This window comes from Anolis carolinensis, chromosome 1, assembly GCF_035594765.1.
Source record: "Anolis carolinensis isolate JA03-04 chromosome 1, rAnoCar3.1.pri, whole genome shotgun sequence".
Classification (NCBI taxonomy): Eukaryota; Metazoa; Chordata; class Lepidosauria; order Squamata; family Dactyloidae; genus Anolis; species Anolis carolinensis.
In genome coordinates, this window is record NC_085841.1 from 18,591,271 (window position 1) to 18,609,386 (window position 18,116).

Consider the following 18,116-nt stretch of genomic DNA (forward strand, 5'->3'; position numbering starts at 1 on the left):
AAAAGGGTTGTCCTGAGTCAGATCAATCATGGTCTAGTACCTCTGAGATAATAGCTAGTAATTGAGTTTCCCGTTCCTTGGCACCCCTTTCCAGCTTCTGGCACTTTTAATGATACAGGAATATATTTTGTATTTGCCTGTGTAATGGGGATGGCTGGTTTGGCACTTTGCCCCCTTTTCTAGACAGGCAATGATCTAGAGGTCCTACTGGGCCCATTCCATGGTTAATTATGGAACAATTTTTGCATTATGTGGATTTGTCATTAGTTGGGATGTGGAAAACTCCTTATCTACGTTAAGTCCCATTCCAGCTTTGCTTTGTTCTGAACCAGAGGTGTATGGATCCTTTAGGGTACTTAAAAACAGTGGGCTCTATAGCAAGCATGGCAAACTTCGGCCCTCTGGGTGTTTTGGATTTCAACTCTCACAATTCCTAACAGCCAGTAGGCTGTTAGGAATTGTGGGAGTTGAAGCCCAAAACACCTGGAGGGCCCAAGTTTGCCCATGCCTGGTCTAGCTACAATGTAAATCTAAAGCCTGGTCTAGCTACAGTGTAGATCCAAAGCCTGGTCTAGCTACAATGTAGATCCAAAGCCTGGTCTAGCTACAATGTAGATCCAAAGCCTGGTCTAGCTACAATGTAGATCCAAAGCCTGGTCTAGCTACAGTGTAGATCCAAAGCCTGGTCTAGCTACAATGTAGATCCAAAGCCTGGTCTAGCTACAGTGTAGATCCAAAGCCTGGTCTAGCTACAATGTAGATCCAAAGCCTGGTCTAGCTACAATGTAGATCCAAAGCCTGGTCTAGCTACAGTGTAGATCCAAAGCCTTGTCTAGCTACAATGTAGATCCAAAGCCTGGTCTAGCTACAATGTAGATCCAAAGCGCATTCATCCTGAAGTGTGGAAGCAGGGACCCAAAGAAGAAGTGGAGAAGAGAAGAAGGAGGAGGCGACAAGAGAGAGAGAGGAGGAGGAGCAGCCTGCTCTTGTTTTTTTTGAGAGAGAGTCCCTACTGCGCAGGCGCTGCCGCAGCCAAGAGTCACAGCAGCAGAAAGAGGAGGAGGAGGAAGGGGAGAAACACTAATTGGGTCTCCGTCTCCTTTTGCCGGCATCCCAATCCCGGGGAGCAATCAAGGAAGGGACTCAGGGAGCAGCGGAAGCGAGCGCCGGTTCTTTCTTCCTCCCCCTTCGTGGCTCCTTTCCCGGGTCCAAGGATGGCGGCGCCTCTGTCGGACAGCGAGAAGAGGAAGCAGATCAGCGTGCGGGGCATCGCGGGGCTGGGCGACGTGGCCGAGATCCGCAAGAGCTTCAACCGGCACCTCCACTTCACGCTGGTCAAGGACCGCAACGTGGCCACCCCACGGGACTACTACTTCGCCCTCGCCCACACCGTCCGCGACCACCTGGTGGGCAGGTGGATCCGCACCCAGCAGTACTACTACGAGAAGGACCCCAAGGTGAGCCCAGGGGCAAAACAAGACACCTGGGAGACCCCCAGGTATGGGCCAAGTTGGGCTCTCCGTTCAGGTGTTTTGGACTGCAACTCCCACCATTCCTAACAGCCTCAGGCCCCGCTTAAGCGGCTGAGGGGGAAAAGGAAGGGGCCTGAGGCTGTTAGGAATGGTGGGAGTTGCAGTCCAAAACACCTGAACGGAGAGCCCAACTTGGCCCATGCCTTGGACTATAATATAGAATGGATGCCCACTGCTCTGACTCAATGCTTGGCATCCAGGGCCCTGCTCCTTACTTTTACTTTATTTACACTCTCCTTCTCACTCTAAGTGGGATTCGGAGCAGTTTACGAGTAGGCAACAATCCGATGCCGCATATACAAACATAGAATTAAAAAAAAACTATGTTCAGTGTGCCCTCACTTATCGCAGGGGTTACGTTCCAGGAAAAAGTGAAAATTCGCAAAGTAAGGACACTATTTTAATATTGATACATTGTTTTAGTACAGGGGTCCCCAAACTTTTTAAACAGGGGACCAGTTCATGGTCCCTCTGACTGTTGTAGGGCTGGATTATAGTTGAAAAAGATCCTATAAAAAATTCCTATGTACACTGCACATCTCTTATTTTGAAGTAAAAAAAACCCAAACGGGAACAAATACAGCCTCAATGTTAATCATAATCATAATAAAAATAATAAAGAGGGTTGGAAGATACTCCTTAGGCCATTGAGTCCAACCCACTTCTACCTTTGTGCACCAAAAGCACAAGCAAAGCACCCCTGACAGATGGCCACCCAGCCTCAATGTTGTAACAATGATAATAATAATGCATCACACAGCCCTAAACGCTTGGGAACTTGTGATTTGTGATACGAAATCCAGCATATATATCTCGTTTGCTGTGTTATACTGTGTCTTTGTGTCAATAATAATAATAATAATAATAATAATAATAATAATAAAGGATTGGAAGACCCCTTGGGCCACTTAGTCCAGCCCCCTTCTGCCTTTGTGCACCAAAAGCTCTAGCAAAGCACCCCTCATAATAATAATAATTAAAATACCATTATAAACAAGCAAAGCTCTGGAAGGCGCGCACCGGGCAAGGGAGGAGGCGGGGGCTGGATAAATGGCTTCAATGGGCCGCATGTGGCCCCCAGGCCTTAGTTTGGGGACCCCTGTTTTAGTAGTTATACACTATTTTAAGTCTTTATCAACCAATTGTGTGTTGATAAATCGCCTCCTCCTCCTCCCATTGCCACTTGGGCTCCTTTTCACCCCCTTCGGCTTCTCCTTCCTCCCTTCCTTAGGTTGTAAATTGTACTTTTTATTATTTATAATACAGTAGTCTCACTTATCCAAGCTAAACGGGCCGGCAGAACCTTGCATAAGCGAATATCTTGGATAATAAGGAGGGATTAAGGAAAAGCCTATTAAACATCAAATTAGGTTATGATTTTACAAATTAAGCACCAAAACATGATGCTATACAACAAATTTGACAGAAAAAGTAGTTCAATACGCAGTAATGTTATGTTGTAAATACTGTATTTACGAATTTAGCACCAAAATATCACAATATATTGAAAACATTGACTACAAAAATGCCTTGGATAATCCAGAACCTTGAATAAGCAAGTCTTGGATAAGTGAGACTCTACTGTATTCTTTGAGTTGAAAAAGCACAAAACAGCGAATCCGCAAAAAGTGAACCGCAAAGTAGTGAGAGAACACTGTACTTACTTTACTTGCAGCCACTTCATCAGACTAGAGTTTGGATCCACTTTAAATCTACTTTAGGGAAGGGCCTTCAGACAGCTCGGACAGAAGGTCACGGGCCGCACCAAACTACAAACCCCAGAGTTCTGCAGGAGGCAGAAACTGGATTTAAGATGGATAAATGATCAAGTGTGATGAGGCTACTTACTTAAGCAATCCCTGTTGTCCAAGTATGGTGGCCCTCCAAGTGTAGTGTCTTACCGTTGGGTACGTAGGTGACTGTGGAGTCCTATCCTTGACCGACACGTTCTTCCGACAGAACAATAACATGCCACTCAGGTTTGCAGAACAAAAATACAGGAACTTTGCCAATCCCAAGAGATCAAAAACAGTAGTATTTATAATGGTCCCTCTGATCACTTACAGAAGTCTAGTCATAAACAATCCTTTCTCGGTCCACAAATCTGCATCAGAGAAGAATACAGTCCTGGTTCTCCCTCCTTTCCCGCAAAATAGCAAGGCCTATCTCTGAGTACACTGCTTTCTTTCCAGCAGTACTCAGACAGCAACTGAAAACTTATCCAAACAGGTTCTGCAGCAGCAGAACAGAAACAGTATCAAAACAATCCCATGACATGTTTCTCCCTTTTGACCTCCATTCTGCCTCTTCAAATTCCACAGCATTGCTAGTCACAGCTGAACTCCAGTTAGAGCACTCAAGGGTCAAGGGCTTCCCAGTTCTCGGTGTCTGTGCCCCAGTTTTTAAAATTGGCTTTAAGCCCATCTTTAAATCTCTTTTCCTGTCCAACAACATTACGTTTCCCATTATTGGGAGTATAGTAACTGCTTTGGGAGATGGTGATCAGGCATTTGGACAACGTGGTCAGTCCAGCGGAGTTGATGTCATAGGAGCATCGCTTCAGTTATGGTGGTCTTTGCTTCTTCTGGCACACTGACATTTGTCTGCCTGTCTTCCCAAGAGATTTGCAGGATTTTTCAGAGCAATGCTGATGGAATCGTTCCAGGAGTTGAGTGTGACATCTGTATGGTCCACATTTCGCAGGCATATAGCAAGATTGGGAGGACAATAGCTTTATAAACAAGCACCTTGGTGTCCCTATGGATTGCCATGATTCCAACCCATTCATTTGTAGGCTTGCACGGAGCTTAAAAAGCCAAACAGAGTCCCAGTTCTGAATTGCAGATCCCAGGATTCCAAAACAAGATATTAAAATGCCATTGGTGTAGTGGGAAAGAGCCAGCACATCAAAGAGATACAGATACAACACAGATGCATGTTTCCAGTGAGAAATGGAAATTCATGGAATGCTAATGGTGGCTTGCATGACTTTTTGCATCCATGTGCCCTTAAGGCCTCCTCAACACAGCTGATTCTAATCCCACATTATCTGCTTTGAACTCTTATGTATGGCAGTGTGGGTTCTGATAACCCAGTTCAAAGCAGTTGTGGGATTTTCTGCCTTGATATTCTGGGATATAGGGCTGTGTGGAAGGGCCCTAACTTAAATATTTCCAGAGAAGGAAACTCCTCTACACTCCACGGCGGCATATTCCACTGCTCTTACCATCAGGAGGTATTTCCTAATGTTTACATGGAATCTCTTTTCCCATTGTTTGCAACCATAGCTCTATGTCCTAGTTTTTCTATAGCAGCAGAAAATAAGATTGCTCCATCTTCAATGTGACATCCTTTCAAATATTTAAAGATGGTTATCATGTCACCTTTTAAGCTTCTCCAGGTTAAGCAAACCCAACTTCCAAAGCCATTCCTCGCAGGGTATTTTCTCTAGACCTTTTTGCATTTTGGTCACCCTCCACTTACTTTAAAGAGGACTCTTTTCAAGATCTATCTATCTATCTTATACAGTAGAGTCTCACTTATCCAATGTTCTGGATTATCAAACGCATTTTTGTAGTCAATGTTTTCAATGTATTATGATATTTTGGTAATTCGTAAAGAAGTAATTGCTACATAGCATTAATGTGTAATGAACTTCTTTTTTCTGTCAAATTTGTTGTATAACATGATGTTTTGGTGCTTAATTTGTAAAATCATAACCTATTTTGATGTTTAATAGGCTTTTTCTTAATCTCTCCTTATTATCCAACATATTCACTTTTCCAACATTCTGCCGGCCCGTTTATGTTGGATAAGTGAGACTCTACTGTATTGGCTGCTTTGGTTTAATGGCTATCTTATTGCCTGACCCTGTTTTGCAATAGATGCATCTCTAATGGAGAAGTTGAGATAGTGAGCTTGTTGTGTTTGGACTGTATTAGGTCAGACATAAGCGCATGCTGCTTTGAGTCTCCTTCGGGAGAGATAAAGCAGGGTATAAATAAATATTATAATAATGCTGTGTATTTGTGTGGAGTGCGAGAGACACATAGCTTTGCATATAGAAAGCAAAATGTGATAAGATTGGGTAGTGAAGTTCGAACTCTTCACCCCTCTTACATTTGCATTGTGGAGTTTGAAATTTTGCTTGGAGGAGCATTAAGTATTTTTTTGAAGGCTGTCCTTGGCTGTTAGTTAGTCATTGGAGCTGGGTGTTACCTCTTGTCCCAGACTGTGTTGCCAGAAGGACAGTGACTTTGCCTTCAAAATGTTATTCAGTCTCTGGAAGCCTGACTTGCACGTCTGTCATATATTACAGTATCTTCATAATGCCATGGTTGTAGCCCATTGGTTCGTAGTTTTGCAAGGAGCTTTAAAAAGCCAGAACCTCAGTGCTGAATTACAGATCCCAAGATTCCGTAACATGATATTAAAATACCATTGTCGTGTAGTATGAAAGAGCCAGCAGATCGAAGAGATACAAATACAACCCAGGTCCCTTCCACACAGCTATATGTAATTGACCTTGAATTGGATTATATGGCAGCGTGGACTCAGATATTCCCGTTCAAAGCAGATATTGTGGATTATCTGCCATCATATTCTGGGTTATATGACTGTGTGGAAGGGCCCACAGATGCACATTTTAAATGAGAATTGGGAATCCATGGAATGCTAATGGTGGCTTCCATGGCTTTTTGCATCCATGTGCCTTCAACCCCATGAATTTCATAGGGTTTTCTTAGATTTGAATACTTAGGGCCCTTCCACACACCCTATATCCCAGAAGATCAAGGCAGACAATCCCACATTATCTGAGTGTGGACTCAGATAGCCCAGTTCAAAGCAGGTATTGTGGGATTTTCTGACTTGATATTCTGGGATATAAGGCTGTGTGGAAAGGTCCTTGGACCCCTTCTAAATTGCCATATATAATCCAGATTATCTACTTTGAACTGGATTATATGGCAGTGTAGACACACATATAATTGGGATTATATGTCAGTGTAGAAGGGGCTTTAGGCTCCTTCCACACAGCTGTATAAAATCCACATTGAACATGGATTATATGGCAGTGTGGACTCAGATAATCCAGTTCAAAGCAGATATTGTGGATTATCTGCCTTGATATTTTGGGCTATATGGCTGTGTGGAAGGGCTCTTAGAGGTGGTTTGGCCACTTCTTTCCTCTGAAATATAGCCTTCAGCGCCTGGTATTCATTGGTGGTCTCCCATCCAAAATACTAAGCAGAGTTGACCCTGCTTCCAAGATCATACAGTGTCTGGTGCCTTTGGGTTGGTAAATTTATTTATTTATTTATTTATTTACAGTATTCATATTCCGCCCTTCTCACCCCAAAGGGGACCCAGGGCAGATCACATTACACATATAAGGCAAACATTCAATGCCTTGACATAGAACAAAGACAAAGACAAACGCAGGCTCCGAGCTGGCCATGAACTCATGACCTCTTGGTCAGAGTGATTGGTCTCAGCTTTTAGTATGACCACCAAAGGAACTATTGAAGATACTTAACCCATTTCAATGCATTTATAGACCTTTGGCAATTCAGATTCAAAAGCAAGAACAAATTTACTGCATTCATATTCAAAAACTGAGTGACATATCATTGCTTTTGCCTTGTTAAGCATGTTAGGAATTGTGGGAGTTGAAGTCCAAAACACCTGGAGGACCAAAGTTTGCTCATGCCCAGTGTATTGATACCATGTTTGTTAGTGGTTGCCACCATGTTTGTTTGTTTTTTAAACAATGCAGAGGACTCTTTGTTTTGTCCTCTACTCACCAAGACACCGCTTTTCAATAGGGCATCCTGACTTCCAGTGTCCTTCAAGATTAATTCCTCACAGTACACTCTTTCCACATGCCATTAACTTTTATTGCTCTTTTCTGTACAATCCCCAGCTCAACAGTAATGAGAACATCACTCACTTCTTGCCAGGCACGATACAGTGGTTTTTCCATCCTTCATTGTGGATGGAAGATCATTCCAAAAGAACCAAACAATGTCGGGGACGTGATGTGTGTGGGAGTATTTTGTGCATAAGAACAAAGAATAACGGAAAGTTAAAGTCTAAGAGCCCTTCCACACAGCCATATAACCCAGAATATCAAGGCAGATAATCCACAATATCTGCTTTGAACTGGGTTATCTGAGTCCACACTGCCATACAATCTAATTCAATGTGGATTTTATGCAGCTGTATGGAAAGGGTCTAAGTTTGCAGTCAAAGACAGCTTCTGACGATAAAGGTTAATTGAGGAAATGGTAGTCGGGAAATAGGGACTTTTTCTCTCCCCTTGATAGAGGTTCAGTCTTTAAATAAACAGCAAAGTAACTTCATTGATTTTAGTGTTGTTAGCTGCTTTGGGTCTCTTTTTGAGAGAGATAAAGCAGGATGATGATAATAATAATAATAATAATAATAATAATAATAATAATAATAATAATAAATTCATGTCATGGTAGGTTGAGCAAAATCTAATCATCAATCAGGTGGTGGCTGTAGGAACTGGTTAAAAATGTATCAAACCAAAGTAAGTCCCACACCTCTGATGATTTATCATTTGGGTTTGTTCCTAAGTAAACATGCATAGTAGTGGGCTGCAGTTTCAGAATTGCAATGTCCTTATCACTCCTCGAATCTGCCCATTATATGTAGAATCAAAGAATCATAGAGTTGGAAGAAATCTCATGGACCGTCCCGTCCAGTCCAACCCCCTGCCAAGAAGCAGGAAAATTGCACAGAATTGGGCAGTATCATCTTAGATCTATTCAGGGTTTCACAACTTTCCCAATTCTCTCCATCTTCATTGCTGGAGCAATTCAGGCTGTGGTTTTCCATGGTTTTAGCTGCAGAGAATACAAAAAGCTAGCAGATGGATGGGCTTGAATCTGAGTGATATTTGACAATCTGGTCCCCTGGCGTTTTGGATAGATGTCCTCAGTTGTGCTGTTTGATGCAATCTGGCAGATTTAATCGTGGCCACAGAGAGTGAAGTCATTGTGGTTTCACTTTTGCAAACAGAGGATGGATTTGTCAAGTCACTGCAGCAAAAGGTGTCATGCAAAGAGTACATTCTCAGTGGGATTTCTCACTGTTTTCTTGAGCTTTCTTGGAAACTTTTCAGGCATTCCTCACTGAATGGATGAATTTCCCCAAAAGACAATTATAGCTATTTGGTGTATGTATATGTATATAAAGATAAAGGTTTCCCCTTGACATTGAGTCTAGTCGAGTCCAACTCTGGGGGATGGTGCTCATCTCCATTTCTAAGCCGAAGACGCTTCCAAGGTGATGTGGCCTGGCATGACTGCATGGGGTGCCTTTATCTTCCCACCAAAGTGGTACCTATTGATCTACTCACATTCGCATGTTTTCGAACTGCTAGGTTATCAGAAGCTGGAGCTAACAATGGGAGCTCACCTTGTCCATGGATTCAAACACCACCGACTTTCTGGTCAACAAGTTCTACAGCTTAGCAGTTTAATCCACTGCATCACTGTAGCCATATATACAGTAGAGTCTCACTTATCCAAGCTAAACAGGCCAGCAGAAGCTTGGATAAGTGAATATCTTGGATAATAAGGAGGGATTAAGGAAAAGTCTATTAAACATCAAATTAGGTTATGATTTTACAAATGAAGCACCAAAACATCATGTTATACAACAAATTTGACAAAAAGTAGTTCAATACGCAGTAATGTTGTAATTACTATATTTACGTATTTAGCACCAAAATATCACGATATATTGAAAACATTGACTACAGAAATGGCTTGGATTATCCAGAGGCTTGGATAAGCGAGGCTTGGATAAGTGAGACTCTACTGTATGTATATATATATGTATATGTGTATATCTGTATATGCGTACACATACACACGCACACACACACACACACACACACTTATTAATCCAATCAAAGAGACACCAAAATGCATGCAGGGTATTGATATTTTCAGATCTCATCAGGCAAGATATTGTAAAAAGCAGGTAGGGATAGGAATTTGGCTCCTGTGCAGTCAACAAAAGGGATGAGGTATACTGACAAGAAAAAAATGGGGTTTAGGGACAGCACTTTCCTAATTGCTGCTTTAATACATATTACTTTAAAAAAACTACTGCAAAAATGTTGAAATGTATGGACATAATTGTTAAAATTGTTGTTTCCAAATCAGTTAGAAGGCCAGAGAAAAGCCATAAAAGTAGAGTACCCAAATATGAAAAATATACATCAAGAAGATACATCCCATCAAATCAGTTTAGCACCTGAGCATGACCATCCCTGGGGATAGAGAACTCATAGAATCATAGAATCGTAGAGTTGGAAGAGACCTCACGGGCCATCCAGTCCAACCCCCTGCAAGAAGCAGGAAAATCTCATTCAAAGCACCCCCGACAGATGGCCATCCAGCCTCTGCTTAAAAGCCTCCAAAGAAGGAGCCTCCACCACAGTCCGGGGCAGAGAGCTCCACTATTGAACAGCTCTCACAGTGCGAAAGCTCTTCCTAATGTTCAGGTGGAATTTCCTTTCCTGTAGTTTGAAGCCATTGTTCCATGTCCTAGTCTGCAGGGCAGCAGAAAACAAGCTTGCTCCCTCCTCCCTATGACTTCCCCTCACATATTTGTATATGACTATCATGTCTCCTCTCAGCCTTCTCTTCTGCAGGCTAAACATGCCCAGCTCTTTAAGCCGCTCCTCATAGGGTTTGTTCTCCAGACCTTTGATCATTTTAGTTGCCCTCCTCTGGACGCATTCCAGCTTGTTAACATCTCCCTTCAATTGCGATGCCAAGAATTGGACACAGTATTCCAGGTGTGACCTGACCAAGGCAGAATAGAGGGGGAGCAGGGCTTCCCTGGATCTAGATAATTATTATAACTACTATAATTATGATTATTTGCTGCTACTACAATTTGGATGTTTGTTGTTGTGCACCTCCAAGTTGCTTCCAACTTATGGCAAATCTATCATGTGAGGTTTTTTTGCCAAGATTTGTTCGCTACTATTAGTTATTTGTAATACAACTTCTTGAATCCTCCAGCCAGCACTGACCATGCTATATGCTGGGTTCTAGGAATTGTAGGCAAGCCCAGTGTCTGTGTTTTTTGGCCTGATAAGATAAGAACACCAAACAAGTCCTGACCTAGAATAAAATACATACACCTGACTGATGATAAAACAAGAGGGGGGATGAGCCTCCCCGACCTTCGTCTATACTACGAATCTTGTGCCCTAACTTGGATCAAAGATTGGCTATTTCTAAAGAACAAGAAAATCTTGAATCTAGAAGGTTTTGATCTAAAAGCCGACTGGCATTTATATATATGGCACAAAGCAGACAAAAATGATAAGAAAATATTCGGAAACCATATAATAAGAACTTCACTAAACAAGATATGGGAGAAATATAAAATAAGAATGTTCACCAAGACTCCAATGTGGCTATCACCACTAGCAATAACTCCGAAGAGTATCCAAAGCAACATAAACTGGCCCACATACAGAGATGTCCTCACAAGTCAAGAAAATGAATATGTACTAAAATCACAAGAAGAAATATTGAAATCATTTGGTCACTTATCATGGATCCACTACAGGCAAATAAAGGAAGAATACATTAAGGATAAACAAGATGGCTTCATGAAGAAAGACTCAGAATGGGACAAAATTCTAGAGTCCGAGAACAAATTAATTACAAAGATATATAAGAAACTCTTGGAGTGGAATACTGAGGAAGAACAAATTAAGGGAAGCATGGTGCAATGGTCCAAAGACATAGGAAGGCCTATAAGATATGAGGAATGGGAATCAATCTGGAAGAAAAATATAAAACACATATATGCAACCGACTTAAAAGAAAATCAATACAAAATGATTTACAGATGGTACATCACTCCAAAAAAATAAGCCATTACAACAAAAATATTCAAATAAAATGCTGGAAATGCCAGGTGAATGAGGGCAGTTTCTACCACATGTGGTGGTCCTGTCCCGAAACAAAGAGGTACTGGAAAAAAATCCACGAAGAATGTCAAAAAATAATGGGAAAGAAACTACATATGAGACCAGAACTATATCTATTGGGCCTTAAAAATTTGAAATTGAACACAAATGAGGAAAAAACTCTAAACTATTTGGTTATAGGAGCCAGGATTGCCTTCGCCAAACTATGGAGAACAAACCAGATCCCTTCAATCAATCAATGGCTATTAAAAGTATGGGAAATAAAGACCATGGACAGACTAACCTTCCTGATGAAGAAACACCATGGACAACCAATAAAAGAAACCGACTGGTCAACATTTGAAGAATACATAAAGAAAAGACGGTCATACTTCAAAGAAATTCCATAAGAACAAACAGAAATATACAAATCTAGCAATACAATAAGTCGCTTCAGGAGGCAAACGGACCCCCCATCCAAAGGGACAGTTACCCATGGAATAGCCGACACCACAACGGGACTACTCTCTGACATCCAAAGACTCAAATGACTTTCCCGAACCTCTCTCTAGCCCCCTCTCCCTCCCCCCTCCTAAAACCCACCCCCTCTGTTTTTGTTTCTCTTCCTTTCCCCTTTTTCCTCCCCCCCTCTTCTATATCCTCGCACCCAGCCCCACCCCCTCATCCCTACCCCCCTACTTCCCTCTCCCATTTTTGAACCCCACTATTTTAAACCTGTATGCAAAAATACTTAATAAAAATTATTTAAAAAAAACAAGTCCTGACCTATTGTGATCTCTAAACACAATGTACTCCTATCCCAGTATCCCAACCAGAAAGAACAATAGATGAGGATTTTGAAAGTTGTTATCCACCACAATGGATTACAGCTGATTTAAACTCTTCACTCAGCTACCCAACCAGAACTGTGATGCAGAAATTGGGAAATGTTCAGGTTTATAAGCGCATGTTAAGAAAATGTCAAATTTTCAGACAGAGAGAAAAAAATCCTAGTAGAGGTTCTGAAAAAAAAACCTCAGGTCTGCTTAGCATTAAAAACCTATATATTAGTATGAGAGGGACACTCACATTGTGCGAATAGATTCAGCACATCATGTGAGTCTTCTCAGTTATTAATATTTTTCAGCTAGTGGTTCCTTCTCATGTGGGACCAAATATGCTTCATCATGGCTGTTGTGGGAACGTTGTCAGGAAAAAGAAAAAAAAATGAATGTTTTGCAAGCTACCACCAACTTGTGGTTCCTTACCCTGGGTTAGGTACTTTGAGGCCACATCCTTGCAATATACTTATATTTTATATATTATATTTAATAATATAATATATTTTATATATTATATTTTATATATTATATATACTTTCCTTCTTTTGTGTCCCTCCACTCACCACATACGACCCATATTAAAGAAACTCGACCTGAGATGTGGAAGTTAATATTCCTTATCTTATTAAGCATTCAAAACACTATCTAGTCAAGCAGCTGTTTATTTCTTTGTCTAGACAAAGAAATAAAGGTTGCATCGCATTTGTAGACATCCTTGTTTCTGTTCCAAAGAAACAAGACAAAGAAATAAAGGTTGCATCCTAGTTGTAGACATCCTTGTTTCTGTTCATTGAGCAAAAACGTCTTTGTAACTCACAAAAGACCAGACTTTTGGGAGTTGTAAGCCAACAATTTAGGAGACTCGTGATTGGAAACCACAGCTCTAGGCTTCAGTCTTGTTATCTGGTGTAACTCTGCTGGTGTAGACCAGGCATGGGCAAACTTGGGCCCTCCAGGTGTTTTGGACTTCAACTCCCACAATTCCTAACAGCCTACCGGCCCAAGTTTGCCCATGCCTGTTATAGACATATGTTTGGAAATTATCTAGCCAAGGTTAGCAGGACTTTAGCGAAGATATCATCTGGGCACCCAAACTTTTCCAAACTCTGCTTCCATTACTAATTTTATGGATGGAATTGGTCTTTTTTATTTTTATTTTTTCTGATTGCTTTCCAGGAATCTGTATTCCAGGAATCATAAGCCAATGAAAGAGCTTCAAATACCTTGCTAGTTCCTATATCCATTGGGATTAAATAGACGTCCTTTCTTAAGGAGGTCTTACAGAGGCTATTTGCTGATGACCTTGAGCAAAATAGCCTGGGTTAATAATAGTCTGTAATCTGGGTCAGTAATCATCTGTGTAAAAAAAAGAGGGTCTCATCCCAGCCACCATTTAAATCAACTACATGACGGTTCAACATCAAAGGAGCAGCAACAATGCTTTCCAACTATTTGCTCAAAGCTGTCAGGTTTTTTAGAGAAGAGGACTCAGCTTTGTCCTTTTATTCTTTCCTTGCATTTAATGCTGAAGTTTATATTGTTTCCAGGTACAGGCATTCCCCAGGTCACAAACAAGATATTTTTGTTGGTTTGTTCTTAAGCTGAATTTGTATGTAAGTCAGAACAGGTACATTTTTAAGTGTAACTCCAGTCAAAGATCGGCCCAGGCTGTGGCGCAGACTGGAGAGCAAGCCAGCTGCAACCAGCTGCAATGAATCACTCTGACCAGGAGGTCATGAGTTCGAGGCCCGCTCGGAGCCTATGTTTGTCTTGTCTTTGTTCTATGTTAAAAGGCATTGAATGTTTGCCTATATGTGTAATGTGATCCGCCCTGAGTCCCCTTCGGGGTGAGAAGGGCGGAATATAAATGTTGTAAATAAATAAAATAAATAAATAACTATAGATAGATAGATAACATAGGGAAAGGTTAACACCCCTGTGATGTTTGTTTTGCTGTCTGTGTTCAGAAGATTTCAGCTCACTTTTTGTCCCTGTGATAATTGGATTTTATCTCAAAATTGACTCCCATAGAGTCAGGTTGGAGGACTTGGAGATTCCTAAACAGATCTTCTTATAGGTTAAAATAAATCTTTTTTGTTCATGTTTTTTCCACATTTGCCATGGTCTTGTGCCCCTAATCTTAGTGAATGCCGAGGGTGAATTATTCTTCAGACAGAAGCAAAAATTACATTAAATGTGGAAATGCTAATTGAGGGACCACATTGAGAGTTTCCCATAAAAATCTGGGGAAATGCTATCTTTTCCAGTGAAAGCAAATCTCTTTCCAGTGAAAGCAAATCTATGTATTCCTTTTACAAGGTTTAACCATGCCCTAAGGCATTGTGGAATGAGAGGTAGTGATCATGATGATATGTGCTCTTACACAATTTACAGCATTATGTAAATTGGAACCAAAATGCTAACCACCTTGAATTGGGGTAGAGAAAGCAGGGGTATAAATAAAGTAAATAAATAAATGCTATAACTGGATAGTGTGGAAGTCCCCCTGTCCTGAACATCTCCGATGAATTAGACCTTCAGATATTAAAGCAAGTTTGGGTGACTTTTAATGACTTGAATCCATGGAAGAAACTCTCAACTTAATTGCCTACTTATATTCCAATAATAATAATAATAATAATAATAATAATAATAATAATAATAATAATAATAATAATACGAATGGGACCCTGAAGAAGGGGACAGAAGGCCTGATCCTTGCAGCCCAGGAGCAAGCCATCAGAACAAATGCAATTAAGGTCAAGATCGAAAAATCAGCTGATGACCCAAAATGCAGACTGTGCAAGGAAACCGACGAAACCATTGATCATATTCTCAGCTGCTGTAAGAAAATCACATAGACAGACTACAAACAGAGGCACAACTATGTGGCCCAAATGATTCATTGGAACTTATGCCTCAAGTACCACCTCCCAGCAGTAAAGAACTAGTGGGATCACAAACCTGCAAAAGTATTAGAAAATGAGCACGCAAAGATACTGTGGGACTTCCAAATCCAGACTGACAAAGTTCTGGAACACAACACACCAGACATCACAGTTGTGGAAAAGAAAAAGGTTTGGATCATTGATGTTGCCATCCCAGGTGACAGTCGCATTGACGAAAAACAACAGGAAAAACTCAGCCGCTATCAGGAGCTCAAGATTGAACTGCAAAGACTCTGGCAGAAACCAGTGCAGGTGGTGGGCACACTGGGTGCCGTGCCAAAAGATCTCAACCGGCATTTGGAAATAATAGACATTGACAAAATCATGATCTGCCAACTGCAAAAGGCCACCCTACTGGGATCTGCATTCATCATCTGAAAATACATCACACAGTCCTAGACACTTGGGAAGTGTTCGACTTGTGATTTTGTGAAACGAAATCCAGCATGTCTATCTTGCTTGCTGTGTCATAATAAAATAATAATAATAGGAACTGGAAAAGTGCTCCCTGCTTCTATGACCTGACCTGCTTCTATGACCCTCCTAGGTTTCATAATAAGTGGTATTGTGCAACAATATTTTTGAATACTTATTCCATCTTCTCCTAAGTAAATTTCCAAAAATGCACTGTCAACCTCTCTAAATAGCTACAATGTTCTGCATCAGTCTTAGGGCCCCTTCCACACAGCTAAATAAAATCCCACATTTTCTACTTTGAACTGGAATATATGGCAGTGTGGACTTAGATAACCTGCTTCAAAGCAGACATTGTAGGAGTTTCTGCCTTGATATTCTCGGTTATATGGCTATGTGGAAGGGCCATTAAAAAGCGGCATTTTTCATCCTGAAAGTTTTTCCTTTCATGGACTTCCATGTAAATACGATTGTGAGATGTTCTCACCTTTGTCCTGCCAGCAGCAGTGAAGATCTCAGAATTTGGGTCCCTTCCACACAGCTGAAAAAAATCCCACATTATCTGCTTTGAACTGGGTGAATTCAAATATTTCAGTTCGAAGCAGATACTTTGACTTGATATTCTGGGTTATATGCCTGTGTGGAAGGGCCCTTGGTTTCAAGCTTAATCGTGCTCCCAGAAGACTTCAAGGAACATATTTCAACATAAGAACAAAACTCCATGTTAATATCAACATTGATATAGCTTATCTTCAATTTATGCATTCCTTTTTTCTTGCAATAGTGCACATCATCTTGTTATGTCTTTTCTGTCTCCCGTTATGTGTTATTATAGGCTTGTTTTGTTAAGCTACTTCTTGTGTACTTTGTTTCGAGTGTGCTTAAATATATACCAGTACAAACAAAAGCTCTTTCCATTGTAACAAACTTAGTTGATTGGTCCAAAAAAGTGCCAGGCATAGCGGAAGAGATCTCTGAGGTTTATGTCCAGTTTTATCTTGAAAGGCCCTGAAATAATGTGACATTGTAGGGCACAGGTGAGAAAATATTTAGGTGTACAGCTATTCACTATGTAACAAAATTTAAAAACATTTCTCTTCCTGGTTTGAAAGTGTTGTTTCCTGTTTAATTGTGCAGTACTTACTTTGAAATTACTGTATATACTCGAGTATAAGCTGACCCGAATATAAGCTGAGGCACCTAAAAACCACAAAAAACCTGGGAAAACATTGACTCCAGTATAAGCCGAGGGTGGTAAATTTCAGAAATAAAAATAGATACCAATAAAATTACATTAATTGAGGCATCAATAGGTTAAATGTTTTTGAATATTTACATAAAGCTCAAATTTAAGATAAGACTGTCCAATTCTGATTAAATCATTATTCTCATCTTCTTCAATGTAAATGTGCTTATGTATCCTTTTAATAATAATAGAGTAAAATAATACATGTAATAATAATAAAATCAGGAAAATAATACATGTAATAATAAATAGAGTAAAATAATAAATGTAATAATAATAAGATCAGAGTGAAATAATGAATGTATTAATAATAATAAAAATAGAGTAAAATAAATGTAATAGTAGCAACAATAATAGAGAAAAATAGTAATTGTAATAATACCAATAATAATAGAGCAAAAATAATAAATGTACCATATATTCTCGAATATAAGCTGACCCACATATAAGCCAACCAGGATCCTCACCCGAGTATAAGCCGAGGGGGGCTTTTTCAATCTTAAAAAAAAAGGGCTGAAAAACTAGGCTTATACTTGAGTATATACATTAGTTGTTATAATCCAGAAACCTCATTTTTGTAACTGTGAGAAACTATGTTGAGTTGGTCAAGCCTCAGATATTAATTGAGATTTGCCATAACCTTCTGCTGGTATTTCTAGATTTTTCTTCTGATGTTGAGAGCATTTAGAAGCCAACAGACTATGATCATCACCACAAAATGTTTTTGTGGTTTCACAGTGCCTTGATTTGCGAGGGAGAAAACCTCGTTGTGTTGTTTTTTTTTATTGCCAGCCCTGCTTGTTATTTATATAAATTATTTATATTTGTTTATTTCTGATGTAAAATAAATCACTCCAGCTTGCCTTTTATGATGCACGGCTTTTGGAAAGCAGCTTACAAGATTACAGAAGATACGACAATATGATTATAATGAAATCCACATGCACAGCAGAAGCATTAGATCAAGTTTTTTGTTCTTTGTTTTCCAAGTACAAAATGTAAACCGGAACAAACGTGTCTTCAACAAAAGTCAATACCCTTGAAATCCTCTGTATTGCTCTAGTCCAAGCATGGGCAAACCTTGGCCGTCCAAGTGTTTTGGACTTCAACTCCCACCATTCCTAACAGCCTCAGGCCCATGCAATAAAATATTAATTAAAATTA

General features: G+C 40.2%; 1 protein-coding gene across 1 annotated transcript in view; it reads left to right on the top strand.

The window, feature by feature from the left end:
- The first annotated feature begins 998 nt into the window (after nucleotides 1-998).
- The window catches only part of pygb (glycogen phosphorylase B), a 51,759-nt gene continuing 34,641 nt past the window's right edge, over nucleotides 999-18,116 (top strand). The window contains exon 1 of the mRNA XM_062970498.1: nucleotides 999-1,457. Coding sequence (XP_062826568.1) covers nucleotides 1,215-1,457 — 243 coding nt within the window. The 5' untranslated portion in view covers nucleotides 999-1,214. The remainder of the gene's footprint in view (nucleotides 1,458-18,116) is intronic.